This window comes from Penicillium maclennaniae (assembly GCF_028827695.1).
Source record: "Penicillium maclennaniae strain IBT 15551 chromosome Unknown utg000007l:1.0-4884863.0:1.0-4888362.0, whole genome shotgun sequence".
NCBI lineage: Eukaryota > Fungi > Ascomycota > Eurotiomycetes > Eurotiales > Aspergillaceae > Penicillium > Penicillium maclennaniae.
In genome coordinates this window covers 4,056,645-4,072,217 of record NW_026623219.1, presented here as the reverse complement: position 1 = coordinate 4,072,217, position 15,573 = coordinate 4,056,645, and the positions used below count along the sequence as shown (strand labels likewise).

At 51.4% G+C, this 15,573-nt stretch overlaps 4 protein-coding genes across 4 annotated transcripts; 3 read left to right on the top strand and 1 right to left on the bottom strand.

Annotated features, from left to right (window-relative positions):
• Positions 1-662: 662 nt before the first annotated feature.
• N7477_008722 (RING-H2 finger protein) lies at positions 663-3,320 on the top strand (the record flags this gene model as incomplete). The annotated part of the gene is made up of 3 exons (XM_056970385.1): positions 663-2,352; positions 2,423-2,850; positions 2,904-3,320. 3 exons carry the CDS (start codon positions 663-665, stop codon positions 3,318-3,320), a joined length of 2,535 nt encoding a protein of 844 aa, XP_056820417.1.
• A 783-nt stretch (positions 3,321-4,103) lies between these two features.
• Positions 4,104-4,817, top strand: N7477_008721 (phosphoribosylglycinamide formyltransferase; the record flags this gene model as incomplete). The annotated part of the gene is made up of 2 exons (XM_056970384.1): positions 4,104-4,514; positions 4,572-4,817. 2 exons carry the CDS (start codon positions 4,104-4,106, stop codon positions 4,815-4,817), a joined length of 657 nt encoding a protein of 218 aa, XP_056820416.1.
• A 3,479-nt stretch (positions 4,818-8,296) lies between these two features.
• N7477_008720 (Zn(II)2Cys6 transcription factor) lies at positions 8,297-10,543 on the top strand (the record flags this gene model as incomplete). The annotated part of the gene is made up of 3 exons (XM_056970383.1): positions 8,297-9,340; positions 9,410-10,206; positions 10,282-10,543. 3 exons carry the CDS (start codon positions 8,297-8,299, stop codon positions 10,541-10,543), a joined length of 2,103 nt encoding a protein of 700 aa, XP_056820415.1.
• Positions 10,544-11,213: 670 nt separating this feature from the next.
• Positions 11,214-14,711, bottom strand: N7477_008719 (ATP-dependent 3'-5' DNA helicase; the record flags this gene model as incomplete). Its single annotated transcript, XM_056970382.1, has 1 exon — positions 11,214-14,711. One exon carries the CDS (start codon positions 14,709-14,711, stop codon positions 11,214-11,216), a length of 3,498 nt encoding a protein of 1,165 aa, XP_056820414.1.
• Positions 14,712-15,573: the final 862 nt, after the last annotated feature.

Here is a 15,573-nt window from a genome sequence, read left to right as displayed (position 1 = left end):
CTAAGAACCTTGGAACCTCAGGCCGATTTGCCGAAGACAAAGGAGACAAACAATCACTTATCGATATCGCTCTGTTCGTTCTGTGGATTGACTTCTCCTCTTCACCTCCTTTTCCTCCATTTCCCTTCGTCCTTTGTTTTTCGTTTCCCCTCTGAGCTGCCGATAATATTTGGTAGTCTGCCCTTCACCATCCACCGGGCCTCATCCGCGGATCTCCCCATCGCCCCGGCTCGGCGGGTATCACTGGGTACTTAACTCGAGTGCGGCTCACCCAAGGCGCTTGCCAGACCGTTCGGCATTACCCTGTTTTGTCGCTGGATCTCGTCTCTGAGAGCCTTTGTGGTTTGTATAGTCATCCGTCATTGCTCATCGCCGCCTCAACGCCTCCTTCGTCCCGAGCGAGACACTCCGCAGCTCCACGACACAGCCTGAAACCAATATCATTCAACCTCTGGCCTGCCGATAAAGACAAACATTGCATATACGGTCGATATAATATATTCCTTGTTCAGACATCGCCCACTTGATCACTCTAGTCGGTTCGTTCAGGGTCGTGCGAAACCAGTGCGGTTACGGTCGCTACCAAGCTATTCTGGTCCTTCCTGTGGCAGTGGACGTCTAGTATCTGCCCTGTCTTGACTCTTCCCTTTCAATCGGTTATTATGGGACAGTCCGTCTCTACAGCGCGAGATCCACCCGACACTGGCTATCCAGATTACCCCATATCTTTCTCAGCAGAGCGCAACCCTGATATGAGGAATGAAGACATGAACAACGTACAGGCGACTGAGCAGAACGGAGGTACTGGCTCCACATCGGGAACCGAAATACATCGTGAAAACGACCAAAATATGACAACGGACCAATCGTATGAGCAGTCAGAGGGCTGGCAGCAACCCACACGACCTTCGGGGGATAACTCGAATTCGATGCGGAGTATAGAAGAAGAGAATGCCGCTGAAAATGAGCTTCCAGATCGGGAACTACGCTCGGCTGCTTTGGCCCGTATGGCAAGACGACAATCCACCATGTCAAGATTAGGATCCAGAATTCTCCCCAATTCAGTGATCCGCGGTCTTCTAAATAGCACAGAGGAGACACCCGCAGAGGGCCACGCACACCGTCATGGACAGGTTCCAAGAATACCCGTCAGATCTGAGACGGCTCATAGTACCAGCCGGTTTAGCCCTTTCCATGCACTTGGATCCAGAGGAATCACCCGCCGACGTACCTCTCGAACGCCTTACTTCATTCCTCCTCGTGCGGAGCGTGCGGATACTGATGTTCTTTCAGATGCCGTAACCGACTCAATTGTTGAGTCTACGGCTCAACGGCTGCCAGAGCCCGCGCGGTCATCTTGGCGTCGAAGTGCGCGCCTGCACCGCATGCGCCACTCTCTTCCCGCCCCTATCTCTCAAATGTTCGGCCAGTCGCCGTCCGATTTGGCCTCAGCACATGAAAATCAATCTTACCAACCAGCGAGGCAGTCCTTCGACGATATTTTACCAAGTCCAATGGACACTCGCCTGGACTTTGGTGAACCTCTGACCGAATTGGATTCCGTAGAACCAGGAGTTTCAAATGGTGCGCCGCTATCCTCCAATCAGCCAAACGCTGATTTATTGGGGATGCGCAGGCTTCCTGGTTTAATAAGAGCCCGATCTGCTCGAGCTCTACGGCGAGAGGAACAAACTCCTCTTTCTCGGGTTCTTCAACTCGCTGCAGCCGCCATCGCAGCCCAGCTTTCTGGCACCACTGGCCCTGCTCTGCCGAACATACAAGCCCTTGGGAACGACGGGCTGGAGGGCTCTCTTGAGAACTTCATCCAGAGTTTACAGCACGCCACAACTGCTCAGTCCCAGCCGACAGCGCCTGGTGAAGGATCCACTAACCTGGGGCTCGAAGGACCATCGCCCCCAGTCAACTTCCTAAGGGTCTTCCGTTTTGCCAATTCTGAGTCTCCGCTGGGCCCCAATCTCGTGAATCCGGCTAATTCGTCCAACCCCAATGCCGCCGGTCAAAACTTAGATGGGTCTGATAGCCAAGGCGCCCCATCGAACGGGATGTCTCTTGGTGACTCCCCGGAGGGAGGCGAAGGCCGAACAGTGACATTGGTCGTTGTCGGTGTACGATCGGTTCCATCGAGCAACGGAGGTAGTGGAGGTAATGGAGAACAGGGAGCGCAAGCCGCCGGTGGTCCAGGATTAGATGCTCTTCTTGGACTGCCATTCCTCCCGTCCAATGCTATTCCGCGTCCCGCAGGTGTACCCGGTGATCTATTACAACGACCAGATGGTACTGGTGGAATGAATCCCCCCGCGCCCTGCAGTGCCTACCTTCCATGCACCAAGTGTACCTGAGCTTTTACGGCAACCAGGCTTAAACCCCTCTCGCAGAATGTCTGACGCCGGTCCTCGTCCAGGGTTCGCATCTTTCCCCCCTTCTGCCTTATCTGAGAGTCCACCTGGTCCCCACCCTCCTCCATCCACACCCGCCGAGCACGGCGTATCCGCTGTGTCCTCTGGCACCTCGACTCCTGGCCGTAGGCCTTCCTCTGCGTCGGCCATGTCGCCTAGTGTTCTACCGCATTTGCACGAGGAAACTCCTTTGCAACCCACAGCCGAACCCACAGAGGAGCCGATTCCACCTAGCGCTGCTCGGCAACGCCGACGAAGCGATTCTGAGTATGCCCGTCATCGTGCTCTTGGATCAGGATCGGTGCGCCGCAATGGTATGGTTGAACCTGACCAACCTTCTCCCAGTGGCGGTCGGAGCTGGTTGATTTACGTCGTGGGGACCAATCTGTCCGAGAACCACCCGGCTCTTACAACACCGAGCCTCTTCACTGATGTGAGTGCCTCATTTTCAATGCTTGAGAACAGTGTACTGACTACTGGCCCTAGAACCCCACATATGAGGATATGATTCTGTTATCGTCTTTGTTAGGACCGGCTAAGCCGCCCGTCGCCTCCCAGAACGATGTCAATTCTGCAGGCGGATTGTTCCGTCTTGTCGAATATGCAGGTTCCTTGATCGCAGAATCCGTGGATGGCGCCGGTTCAATCCAGATATCGGATGGAGAGCGTTGTCTCATCTGCTTGAGTGACTATGAAGTCGCCGATGAAGTCCGAGAATTGAACAAGTGCAAACATGTCTTCCACAAAGACTGCATTGACCAGTGGCTTACGACAGGCCGCAACTCCTGCCCACTCTGTCGTGGTCAAGGCGTCGCCGAAACCTCCCATGGTGATAGCGCCTCAGCACCTGAGGCTGCACCCGCTCCTGTTCCTACCCCTGCTGCTGAACCCACTAATGTTTAGCTTTTCCACGTCAAATGATGCGGCTTTGGCCAGCTCGCATTGTGGATGCTTTACCTTTATGGCCGAACTCCTCTCTTATTCAAATCATAGCATTCAGCGTCTGCTTAGAGCCTAACGACATTTTTCATGGATATCCCTTTCGCCTTTCTGTTCGTACTGCGTCGTGTCTTGGGCGCCTTATCTGTTAACTCCATTTTTCACCAACATTGACAGGTTTAGAGGTGACAGGATTCCAATTAACTTTCTACGTTCGCCTCGATTTTTTGTCCGTTGGTCCTTTGCCTTTATTGTTGTTGGTTTCTTTTTACGTGCCTTCACTTGGGACGCGGTTGATTATACCCTTGATTCTTTCTCGGAATTTGGATGGCTTTTGCGTGGTTAGCCCAGTTTGTGTGAAAAAAACCATACTCATCCATAGTTATCTCAACTCTATTGCAATATTCCATAAAATTCAGGATACTGGGAAGTAAGTAGCATTCTATATTGGACACTATGTTCTGCCCCGCCGACCCCTCGATCCCAGTCACGTGCAGGAAAATCTGCCCCGGTGCGGCGTGAAGCTTCGTATCTCAGCTCGGCTTTCTGCTCTTTGGCTGATACAGGTGTGCTTCTGAGGCCCCATCTCGTTCATAATTACTCAATTGATCTATACCGAAGCACCATCTCCACCCTCGGCCAAGCCGCCCAAGACCACTGAAGAACTCTACGACCGAGCGACATTAAGACCGAGAAATTCCTCAGAACCCCATCAAATCTACTCCAAAACTACAGCTCACAACAGAAATGTCCACTCCCATTCGCACAACGGTCCTGATCTCAGGCAACGGCTCCAACCTCCAAGCCGTGATTGACAAAGTAGCCGCGCGGCAACTGAACGCCAACATCGTGCGCGTGCTCTCAAACCGCAAAGACGCCTATGGTCTCGAGCGCGCCCGCAAAGCCAACATTCCCACTCAATACCACAACCTTGTCAAATACAAGAAGCAGCATCCCGCGACGCCCGAGGGTGTCCAGGCCGCGCGCGAGGAGTACGATGCCGAGCTTGCGCGACTGATTCTGGTCGACAAGCCCGAGCTCGTTGTTTGTCTTGGATTTATGCATGTGCTTTCCCCACGGTTCCTGGAGCCGTTGCAGGCGGCCGGTGTTCGCATTATCAACTTGCATCCGGCGTTGCCGGGGGCGTTTAATGGTGTGGTGAGTGTTGCGACTATTCGTCCTGTGTGGGGTCAGTGCTAATATTAGCCTTTCTAGGCTGCGATTGAGCGGGCTCATGCCGCGTGGATGGAAGGCAAAATTGATAAGACGGGTGTAATGATTCATGATGTGATTTCGGAGGTGGATATGGGTAAGCCCATTCTAGTGCGGGAGATTCCTTTCCAAAAGGGACAAGATGAAGACCTCGCGGCGTTTGAGAAGCGAGTGCATGAAATGGAATGGGGCACCGTCATTGAGGGAGTGGATATGGTGCTCAAGGAGCTGGCTGCGAAGAAGCAATGATCGAGTTCTACATCTTCACCTTTTCACATCCATGGAGACACTGGAGGCCATTGAGGGGCTCTCACACATCGACTGTTGACGATTTAATGACGATATTATCATGTATGAAGTTATAGAGACCAAGTCTGCACAAATCCAGGGTCTCTTTCGCCGCCTGTACTTCAAAGACTCTGCAATGCTTCTACAGGAGCTTGGGCCTTACTAGATCGAGGAGATGATCAATTACAAGGTGCGTCCGCACAAGTCCTGGGCCACAATGCACAGCCAATCACGCAGCCCAGGGAGAAAGCACTGGAGGACGTGGAAATGAACTAGGACGACAATGGAGCAATTGAGCTCAGGTGGGTGAAAAGGCCAGAACCGGACCGGCAGAGGAAAGGAATCTCAAGACTGCATAAGCCTCAATCTACGAAGAAAGTTAGAGATCAAAATGGCTTCCGGTGCCACAGACACCGCCAATCCAGATGATCTAATCTCCACCATTGCACAGGTGGCGCAGGGAAAGGTTCACTGGGATCGCTGGAGGCGTACAGGGATGTGAAATTGCATCCACTCTCGTCACATGTCCTTAGGTTGAATTTCAATGGCCCGAGGCAAATCACCCGGAGCCAAACTAAAACCCTCTTTGAAAAAGAAAAAAAAAAGAAAAAGAAGAAAAGAAAACGGCCTCACACTGGCAGATCCTTATCCAGGTCCTACAGTAGTCCCTGAAAATTTAGCCGGGCCGCCTAACCAGGATCAACAGGCTTCACCCCCCTAGAATCACCGCCGAATCGGCCCCAACTTTGAGATATTGACAGATCCCAGGCCTTTGGACCCCACCGGGGAGAAAAGGACTTGGTCCCGGCGCCCCTGATGAAAGTCTCAAATAGTTCTATACGCTGGCGTCCTGGGTGTCACGTCCCAAAAGACCGGCGCCAACTCTATGTTGAGATGATATAGGCAGTCATATCCGACGGTGGCCGTTGATCGGCCGATCTCTAGCTAGCGACCTTTCCCATCAGGCTTTTGTCGGTGTGAAAATTCCCTCCAATAGCGTGGACTTTCTTTCTGTGGCTTTGCTTCTGTGAGCTTTGAGCTCGTGGATGCCCAGGTGGTTTCGCGGTCCTCTTCGAATGTCGCGCGCCGTCTCAAAAGATGCCAGACCTCGAGGTCTTTGATGAGCCTCGTAAAAATCAATAGAAGTGCACTAACGAGTCACTTCTGCAAGAGCTGAGCCTAATTTGGTGCCAGTTCGATACCAGATTATTACCAGGTAATCTAGTGACAGGGTCAAGACTGAAAAGACGGGATAGTCGCAACTCAGATGAGACCATCAAGTCCCCGTGTATTTCTAGATATAGCGAAATCGTGATCTTAGTCCTTGAATCACTCAAGCTAAAGGCGCCATGCTCGTCACGAGGTCTGTCAGATATCTTGAGCTTGCCCAAGGTTTGCAAATATATGGTGTGCTTCATCTGGCCCCGCTGAGAACTATGGAGGCCTCAGCCCTTTCTTCGACCACGTTGAGATAGCTTAATTAGGAGAGTATTGAGACCATGGAATGGAAAACTCAGCCTCGGCCTCAGCCTCGGAAGCTGCAGCTGGATATGATCTGATGTGATATTTGGGGCAAGAAAGTCCGAGATCATCACTTAGACTGCGATCAACGGATGCTGACTGGAAATTCACGGTATTACCGAATCAGGCGAGGCTTGCGAGCCAAAGTACGGAACGCCCAGCGCGAGGCATGATTTGCCTTCTGGTGCTTGGTAATTGATTATGAGGCCAAGTCTGCTGCTCATAATGCGCTAGGGATGTTTGCATACGTGGAGCCGGGCTTCCCCAAGCTCTGGTTCAGCTATGACCATTGGCAGAGGGGAGATGAGATCTGAGACGGAGATATTTCCCAGACAGGCCCAGTGCAGACCGATGTAGAGCTAGTCCAGACATAGACTGGAAGCAGCAGGGGGCCACACGAACGGCATGGTAGGTGTGGAACCCACGGGCCATGGTCAAGGAGCACGTCCTCTAGCGTTTGAGCCGGCGCCTTTGTTCACCCACATCGCGAATCATTCGAAGGCCGGGCGCGCATGGGCCGTGATGGGGATACGGATACGTGATTAGGGCTTGAAGCATACGAATAGGAGGGCGTTCCGCGGAAAGATCTACCATTGTCCACACTGTCCATCTCCTGTAATTTCTGGATCCGTGGTCAAGACGGAGTGCGCAGCTTCATCAAATGGATTGAGACTGACGGAGTCGATCCACCGCTGGCTTCTCTAGCGTATTTTCGATCTTCTCCACCTTTTTTTATTCGCACCTGTCAAACTCCCGTCGATCAGGTACATGGACGGGTATAAAACTTTTCCAAGTCCAGCTGGGAGAGGCTGAAATAATGCAGCCATCCGCCCCATAAACTTAAGGTCCCTAGTGCATGTACAGGAAAGAGGATCTCGTCAAGAGCCCACATCTTGCCAAGCCAAGGTTCATGATTTATGAGTATGGCTATGTGAGCTACTTGATTAACACTTAGTCACCCGGGGTCCACTCTAAGACCCGATCTCCGTCATGAGCAAAGCGTTTTCGGCATTTCCCAGAGGCGCCGGCCCTTTGGAGGTTTTAGATTTGCCGACTGGCTAGCGGAGGGTTCCGTTGGACCCTCCCTGACAGTTATGTAGGGCTTCGCCTTCACACTACCCGACATCTGGATATCATCCAAGGATAGTCTCGCTCTCTCTCTCTCTCGGCGGGGCAGTCGCAGCAAAATTCACTTTTGGTCGGCTTCCGGAGCTTCCTGAAGTTCTCAAGGACCCATCGATTGAAGAAGATGGGTCCCACGAGCCTTTCCATGAGGCTGTAGGGTAGGGAGTGCGGGCTGGGACATATCAAAGGCCAAACTGGTATCATGTTGATCATGTTGGAAGGGGATTTGAAGTATGATAAAATGCACGGGGCTCATCAAACACAGATCTTCTTATATCAAGTTCACCGAAGTTTCAAGGCTGGAGATCAAAAGATAAAAATATACAAGTCGATCGGTGGGGAAAGGGGGCTCATTGATCCAGCGCAAGAGTGCTACATCAGGGGATTGGTGATGCTACCTTGCGGATTGCCCAGATCCTACAGTAAGCCCATGGCTCCGATTCACATCTCTTGTGCTGTGACTCTTGAATCTTCCCTATGGATTCGGAGTCTCGTAGACCCGTACGCTCGTATTGAGGGTCGATCCGGATCGCTGCACTGGAATTGGGCCAAAACTACCATTCAAAGGGCTTTAATCTCCGCCCCTGCCTCCAATAGTTTGGGTCGAACTTCACCCCACCCCCTACTAACATACTCTACTCTTTTCAAGCTTCTAGTCTATTCTGCCTCTTCCTTTTTCTTCTCCTTCTTTTTCCTTTCTTTCTTTCTTTGGACTTTCTCTTCCTGTAGTCCAATGCAAGTCCGGTGACTTGCTTACTTTCATGGGGACTTGGAGCACAACGGGCTGATCCATCATGGCCCAGTCATATCACCAGCCCCAGACAGCCCTAGCGGGCTTCCTGAATTCAATGCAGCAGGACTCGAGCATGTCCGCATACTCCCTCTTCGGCCCTTCCCAGTATCCGGAAAGTGTTGCGTTCTGGCATGATCCCTCCCCAGCGCCAGCCCTAGCCATCTCCGCCGCGTTATTTCCGTCTAAGCAGCCCGCGCTGCTCCAACCCATTCCGGATGCAAAGAAACACAAGCGTACTCGAAGCGGCTGCTTCACCTGTCGTGCTCGCCGAATCAAATGCGATGAAGGACGTCCCCTGTGCGAGCGTTGCCGGAAAGGAAATCGGGATTGTGTCTATCCCTCGCCCGCAGCTCCCTCAAAGGGCACACGCGCTGGTGGTAAATCGCGCGGTACCCGACCTCCATCCCAGGGGAGTGACTCTTCTGGTAGATTTGAGCATGACGAAGTGAGCCCCTTGGAGCCCATCATTGACGAGGAGGAACCCGATAATGTCGGATTTGGGTCGCAGCTGTCGCCGTCGAGCGGTGTTAGCCCTTCGCGGCCTGATCTGCACAGAAAACAAAGCGGCCAGTCTTTGCAAAGACCCAGCATGAAGCAGATGTTGGATGCTGGTACATACGCCGGGGATGCGAGCAGCTCCCCATCAACTGAAGAATCACGCTTTGAGTCGAGGAGCGTTCGGTCGCTGAGCATCAGCCACTCTATCAACGAACTTGTCAGCACGTCCCGGCTCTCAGATGATATGCGTTTCTACTTGAATTTCCATCAAGATTTCATCTCCCATGAACATTTCTTTCTCAGATCGGGCAGCGACCACTTCGTGCATCACAGCATCGTCGAACTTGCCCTGGGATATGAGCCTTTACTGTACGCCCTGGTGGGCTTCTCGGCCTATCACCACACTCTACAAGTCCCGGGAGGAAAGCTCTATACATTTCTCAAATATTATAATAAAGCCCTTGTTCTTTTGCGGAAATCACTGGGCTCTGGCGAGGAACATACCGAGGCAACGTTGTGCACAGTTCTAATGTTGACAACATTTGAGGTAAGATCAATGACATTTCTTAGCGCGGCGGAGTGACTTGGAAGAGTATCTGATGTTGAAATTCTACAGGAATACATCGGCGACTGGGTGAACCTCATCGACCATCACTCAGCAGCGCACGCGCTGATGCGAGAATTGCTGACCCCGGAGACTTCCAACTTGATCGAACTTCATACGAATATCTTCCTCTGGTATGCGCGTTTCGACGTGGTAGCAGGCATTTTGGCCGGCACAGAAGCAATCCTGAGCCGCGATTGGTACATGGTGAAGGAGCAATATGACGAGGAGCAAGCCGCTCTCTACCCGGACGACCCGCAGAAGCAGCTCGTGCTTGTTGCTTCGATCAACCGACGCTTCGGCCTTGATATGGCTTCATTATACGCAAAACTTGCACGTGGCATGATCCCTATGGACGAATTCGCTGAGCAGAACAATAAGCTGGGGCAAACTTTGGAAAGGGCGAAAGACATCCTGAGACAGTTTGATGAATCCGAAGATACCGTGTACTCCTACATGAACAAGAAACCCCTCACGGAAGACGATATCGTTGACCCTTATATGCCTGGCGCTATACACCAGGGTCCGCTGTGGGATGCTAATTACGCTTGGATCGATCTTCTCTCCACCGATACAATGTTCAAGTACCAAACCATGCTCACTTTGCGGAAGCCGCTTCTTCCGGAACTGGCCCAGCTGGCATTTGACCAATGTCGCTTGATTGAGACTATTGACCGCTGGCCAGATAGAGGGAATGGGCACTGCATCGGATTTAAAAACAGCATCGGCATGGCGTCCATGTTCCTTCCCAAAGACGAGAAACACCTAATGTGGTCCCGGCGTAAGATGGCGATGATGGAACAAAATGGGTGAGTACACTATAGCCAACAGCCAGGTTTTTTTTCTTTTTTTGGATCTTCAATAGTAATTTTTCTGTCTCGAAGATACATCATCGCCCCTCGATTCCGCGACGCCCTTGCCGCCATCTGGCAACTCCCCGAAGTCCATCACTGGTGGCTTCCCAACGACGAAGGCTACACGGACATTATTCGCGAGATCCGCTCCATGTCAGAAGAACGGATGAACCAGCCTCGCGATAAGCACCGCGAGAACGTGCGGGATATGAAAGGGCTATTTGGGAAGTTGAGCGTCGACGATCAAGAGGATGATCAAAGCCCAGGGAGCAATCACGGCACCATTTCTTGAACACTATCGCTCTGATGCCCTGGCCATACAGTAATTCAGAGTTGGATTAACGGCACAGCTCACCACAAGTGAACCTTCCAATCGACGGACCATTGATCCCGTGGACTAGCACACCATAACCCCCGCGCACTCGAGCACAGCTATACCTCCAATAACCCATTGAACCCGAGTGCGCAGTCCTCACCCCATGGACTTCTTCAAACTCCAATTACCCCATGAATTGCACGTACACTCCAGTCTCAGGACGAATCTCGACCACACGCAGATGCCATACCGTGTTATTATCCGTCCTCTCGCAAGGCATCAAACCCCGTTCCTACACTTTCATCTGCCCCAATTTCTAATCCTTCTATCCCCATTGACCCCACGGCCCTCTTGGTCATGACTTTATGTATACATCCATTATACCCTTTACTTCGAAATATCCCACCTATCAATCGAACCGCTTGGGGCTTTCTATCCTGTTGAATACCCATACACCCCAAGCTCAACATATAAACCCAAAGACACTCAAGACGCCAGACTCAATAGTATATAGAGACATTCTCGAATCGTGAAATGATCATTTACGCCGAAACCGCAAGATAGCATATCCGTGCGTATGGAATTAAGGCCATTTTCGGGGCATATATGCAACTATACATCAGCACCCTTTATGTCTTTCTCAGGGTTACACCCCGGCTTCCACGGTACTCCCCCCAGCCCTAACAACAGTCTCAAACCCACCGGCCAACTCTCCGGCCCCAAATACTTCCCCATTCACATCCTCACCCCAAGGCAGTGCATCCACATCGACTTCCCACCCAAGTAAACATCTAAGAATCACCCCGGCGCCAGCCTTACTCATAACCTGGTTCATCTCCTTGCACCGCTCATCGCAAACACACTCCACACACCCCTGCGGCGAAAGACACACGCAGGCCTCAATTCGCGCCACAGCACGGCGCAAAAGCAACCCGATAAACTCGAACGCCTTACTCGCGATCCCAGAACCACATGCCCCACCCTTCGCATCGTAAAAGGTCAACCTCGCAGGTCGTTGCCTTTTAGGTGGCTGTACTGTCCGCTCCATCTCTTCCTTTGACATTGACGCGTCATTAGCACGACGGAGTCCGCGACCGAGTTCCTTCTTGGCCACTTTACATTCTGTGCGGACATCACCCGGCGATGATATCACGAACGATGGCAAAAGAGATAAGACAGCGTGCTCGGCAGCATGGATAGCAGCGGCGATATTAAGATGGTGGGATTCCAGTATTTTAATGGCGCGACCGGGCACATCAAGCCACATGCCCTTTGTCAGGAGGTCGATGGGTGGGTTATCGACGGCGACAGCATCGAGGACACGGCCGCGCTTGTCGATTTTGAAAAATCCGTAGACAACGGCGTGGATTTGGATGGCGCCGAAGAATGCACGACATGCGTCTTCGCCGGGGCCGACTAGGCGCATGGCTTCTGTCTCTAGGGGGTCGATATCGGTGTAGTCGCGTTGCATTGTGTTCCAGTCCACGTGGACACGGATGACGCGGGCCATGTATTGGGATGTGTTTAGTTCTCGGACGAGATATTTTTGTCCTTGGTGAAGGAAGATGCCGCCTTCGTAGATGGTGAAGAAGGCGCGCGAGGCTTCCACTTCTTCGAGGACGACGTTGCGGCCGTTGGTGATATCAATCACGGCGAAGTGTTGGTCTTCCGTGTCGCGGATTGAGACACAGCGGGAGGGTTGGGGACGGAAGCGGTCGTGGCAGTGGTAGAAGCCCATGCTATCTTTGATGAGGCGGGTTGCTGCGAGGGCGAACAGTTGCTCAGTGAAGTAGATGTGGTCTTCATCGGGGCAGATCGGTGCTTCGAATGCTGCGCATTGGACGTGGCCTTCTAGGATGAGCTCGTTGGCTAGGTCGATTTGTAGCTCGCAATTTGGTTTGGTGAATATCTCGTCTGGGTTCTTCATGTAGTGCTGGTCTGTTGGGTACCTGTCCCCAATCAAGACCGACAAAGAGTCTTTGTTGCGGCGTCCAGCTCGGCCGCTTTGTTGGCGCAGATTGGAGATCGAGTAGGGGAATCCCATAGTGATGACAGCATCCAGAGATCCAATATCAACACCAAGTTCCAAGGCACTTGTCGCGACGATTCCCATTAGCTTCCCTTCAAACATCTCTTTCTCTATCCGACGCCGATCTTGGGGACTGTATCCACCACGGTATCCCATTACCATTTTGCCAACTTCTGGCCGTTCTAAAGCATTGAACTCATTTCGTACAGCCTGAAGGAGGACCTCGCATAGCGTTCTGATCCTGCAGAAAGCAATCACTCTTACTCCTCGTAGAAGTAATTGGCAAAACAAACGTGCGGTCTCCGAGACACTGTCCGCACGCCCAGAAGTCGGGTCTGCAGGGTCTTTGAAGGGTGTGTTCCAGCAGATGAATTCCTTGCGACCTGATGGGGATCCATCAAAATCAATGAGCTTTACATCAGAGATTCCAAAGATGGCCTTCATATGATCCTCTGGGTTTGCAACTGTGGCTGAGCAGGATATGAACTTGACATGCCTGTTGCCTACTGCAGCACAAATCCTGCGGAGTCTTCGCATGACAAAGGCAACGTGAGAGCCGAATAGGCCATTGTAAACATGCAGCTCATCAACGACCACGAATTTCAAGTTCTTCAGAAATGTGCGCCAGGCACTTTCCTGTGGCAAAATTGTGATGTGAAGCATGTCTGGGTTGGTGAATATGATTCGCGCCTCATCTCGAATGAGGTTCCGGCTTCCCATGGGCGTGTCCCCGTCAAAGGTTTCGACCATTGTGTGCTGCAAACCATCCATGTACTGTAGCAATTCCGTCATGCTACGCCTCTGGTCTTGGGCCAGGGCTTTGGTGGGGAAAATGTACATTCCTCTGCTTTCATGATCTTTCTCCAGCTCGTGAAGCATCGGGACTTGATAGATTAATGACTTGCCGGAACTAGTCGAAGTCGAAACAATCACATTATGGCCATCGTACAAATGATTAATCGCTTCCGCTTGGTGTGAATAAAGTTTAGTGATGCCTCTTGTGTTGTAAAGAGCATTGACGAGATCCTGGGATAGCTGGAACGACAAATCGCCATAAATGGGAGCTTGAGCATCGAATACCCGATGTCCGTCAGGTACGATCTGGGCATGATACCAATCCATTTCCCGAATCTCCGCAATGATTTCAGCAATGGATTTGCGTTCCTTGGGAATCGTCGCCGGTGCCTTCACGACAGCCGGTGTGCTCGTCCCACTTCCGGGGGGCGTAGGCAAAAGTATGTCCTTTTCCTGTTCCAGAATCAACACTGGGTCGATGGCTTGGTCCTCACACCGGATCAGGAATGCGTCTATGGCATCCGAGAATTTGTTGTTGCGCTTCTCAATCAAATTCAACATCTGCTTTTGACTATAGACCGGCATTTTCAAGTCTTCATTCTTCATGCGGCGCACAGGTCTAGATGGCTCTCCAGTTTTAGGATTCTGTACCTCTCGCTTGAGGTCTCCATCAACAAATTCGAGTAGTAGGACATCCTTCCTGTATGCTGAGCGATCGCTCGAATGTGCCTGCAACTCAGCGGCCGATGTTGACAGGCTATCTCCCTTATGCAAACCATACTCAAGTGTTTCTCTGTCTCCAACCGTCATGACCTCTAAGCTCGCTTCGTCCACATATTCGAATCGCACTGCTCGTGGGACTAGGACTTTCACCCTTGCCACATCTTCAACAGTGAGTTCACGCCCTTGTCCCAACTGAGCCTGGACAGCTTTCTTGATGTTGTCAAAGGTCGTTGCAAAGTGTTTTCGCGTGCAACAAAAGGTATACACGAGGTTCAGAGCTCGGTGAATATGCGCCAGTCGTTTCAACTCGTCTGGCCACGGGCCGGATGGAGTTCGCTTTTTTGGCGCCTTAGGACAATCTTCCGCTCCTGCCGATTTCTTTCTCGGCCCTGACTTTGTCTTCTTGCTCCTAGGTAACTCCGATGCCTTGTCATCGGGTGTATCGAGCTCGGGGACGTTTGCGGTCGCGAGGGCAGGGTCTAGAGGAGACGCGTTCGAGGACGGGGTCGTGGCAGAGGCAGCAGTTGAGGGATGGCCTTCATGCGTCTGTTTTCGCTTCAATGTGTTTGCAGCTGTGGCTGAAGATGAATCTGCCATCTCGATGCCCCATCACAGGTTTCCATTTGGCGTTGTGACTCCGATGATGTCGCCAGTTGGAAGCAGGAAACGCGAAGTCACGTGTATCCATATAACCCCGTTAGGAAAGTCATACAACTCGGCTGGCAATTTGTTATAGACGTGAAGTTGGGAAACTGAAATTAGTTGCAGCTTGATTGAGATCTTCTTCTTCTTGCGTACTGGTAAGAGTCGTGCATATATGAGTCTCAAAGAAAGAGAATGGCAGTATGGCCATCACCGAAAGGGCGATTTCGATGCCTTGAATGGTCACATGTTCTCCATGTTCTGCATGGTCAGTACCATAGATTTGAGAACTATACTCAGAATCATAGAAAAGGAACACGGAAGAGAGAGGGTGGTCCATTAGACTCTTTGTATTATGGCCGTACTAGAAGCACGCGAGAACTTTAAAAGAGGTCTATGAGCATAGCATAAGTAACAGAACCCAACGCCTCTCTAAATGATCTTCTAGAATTTCTCGTTTTCAAGCGCTTTTTTGTTTTTGAATTTACAGTCATACTTAGCTATTGGTTGGCTAGGAATTGTTTCATTGTGCCAATCAAAACTTGGGATTGATTGGATCAAATCAAATGGGTGGTTTGTGGTGCAAATCTTTGCTGGTGAAGTGCCTCTAAACAATTATAGAAAGACACCTATGTTAATGGAAAGTTCAGGTAGGAGAGACTAGACCTGACATTGATGGACGATTGATGGTAAGATGAAGGTAGGACAATCCACATTGTCGTTAGCATTGCTCGTTGCTAGACAGCACGGCGATCGGTTGATACACAGGCATGTTCTTGTGTGGATTACTATGCTTTATGTATCTGAGCGCCATTTA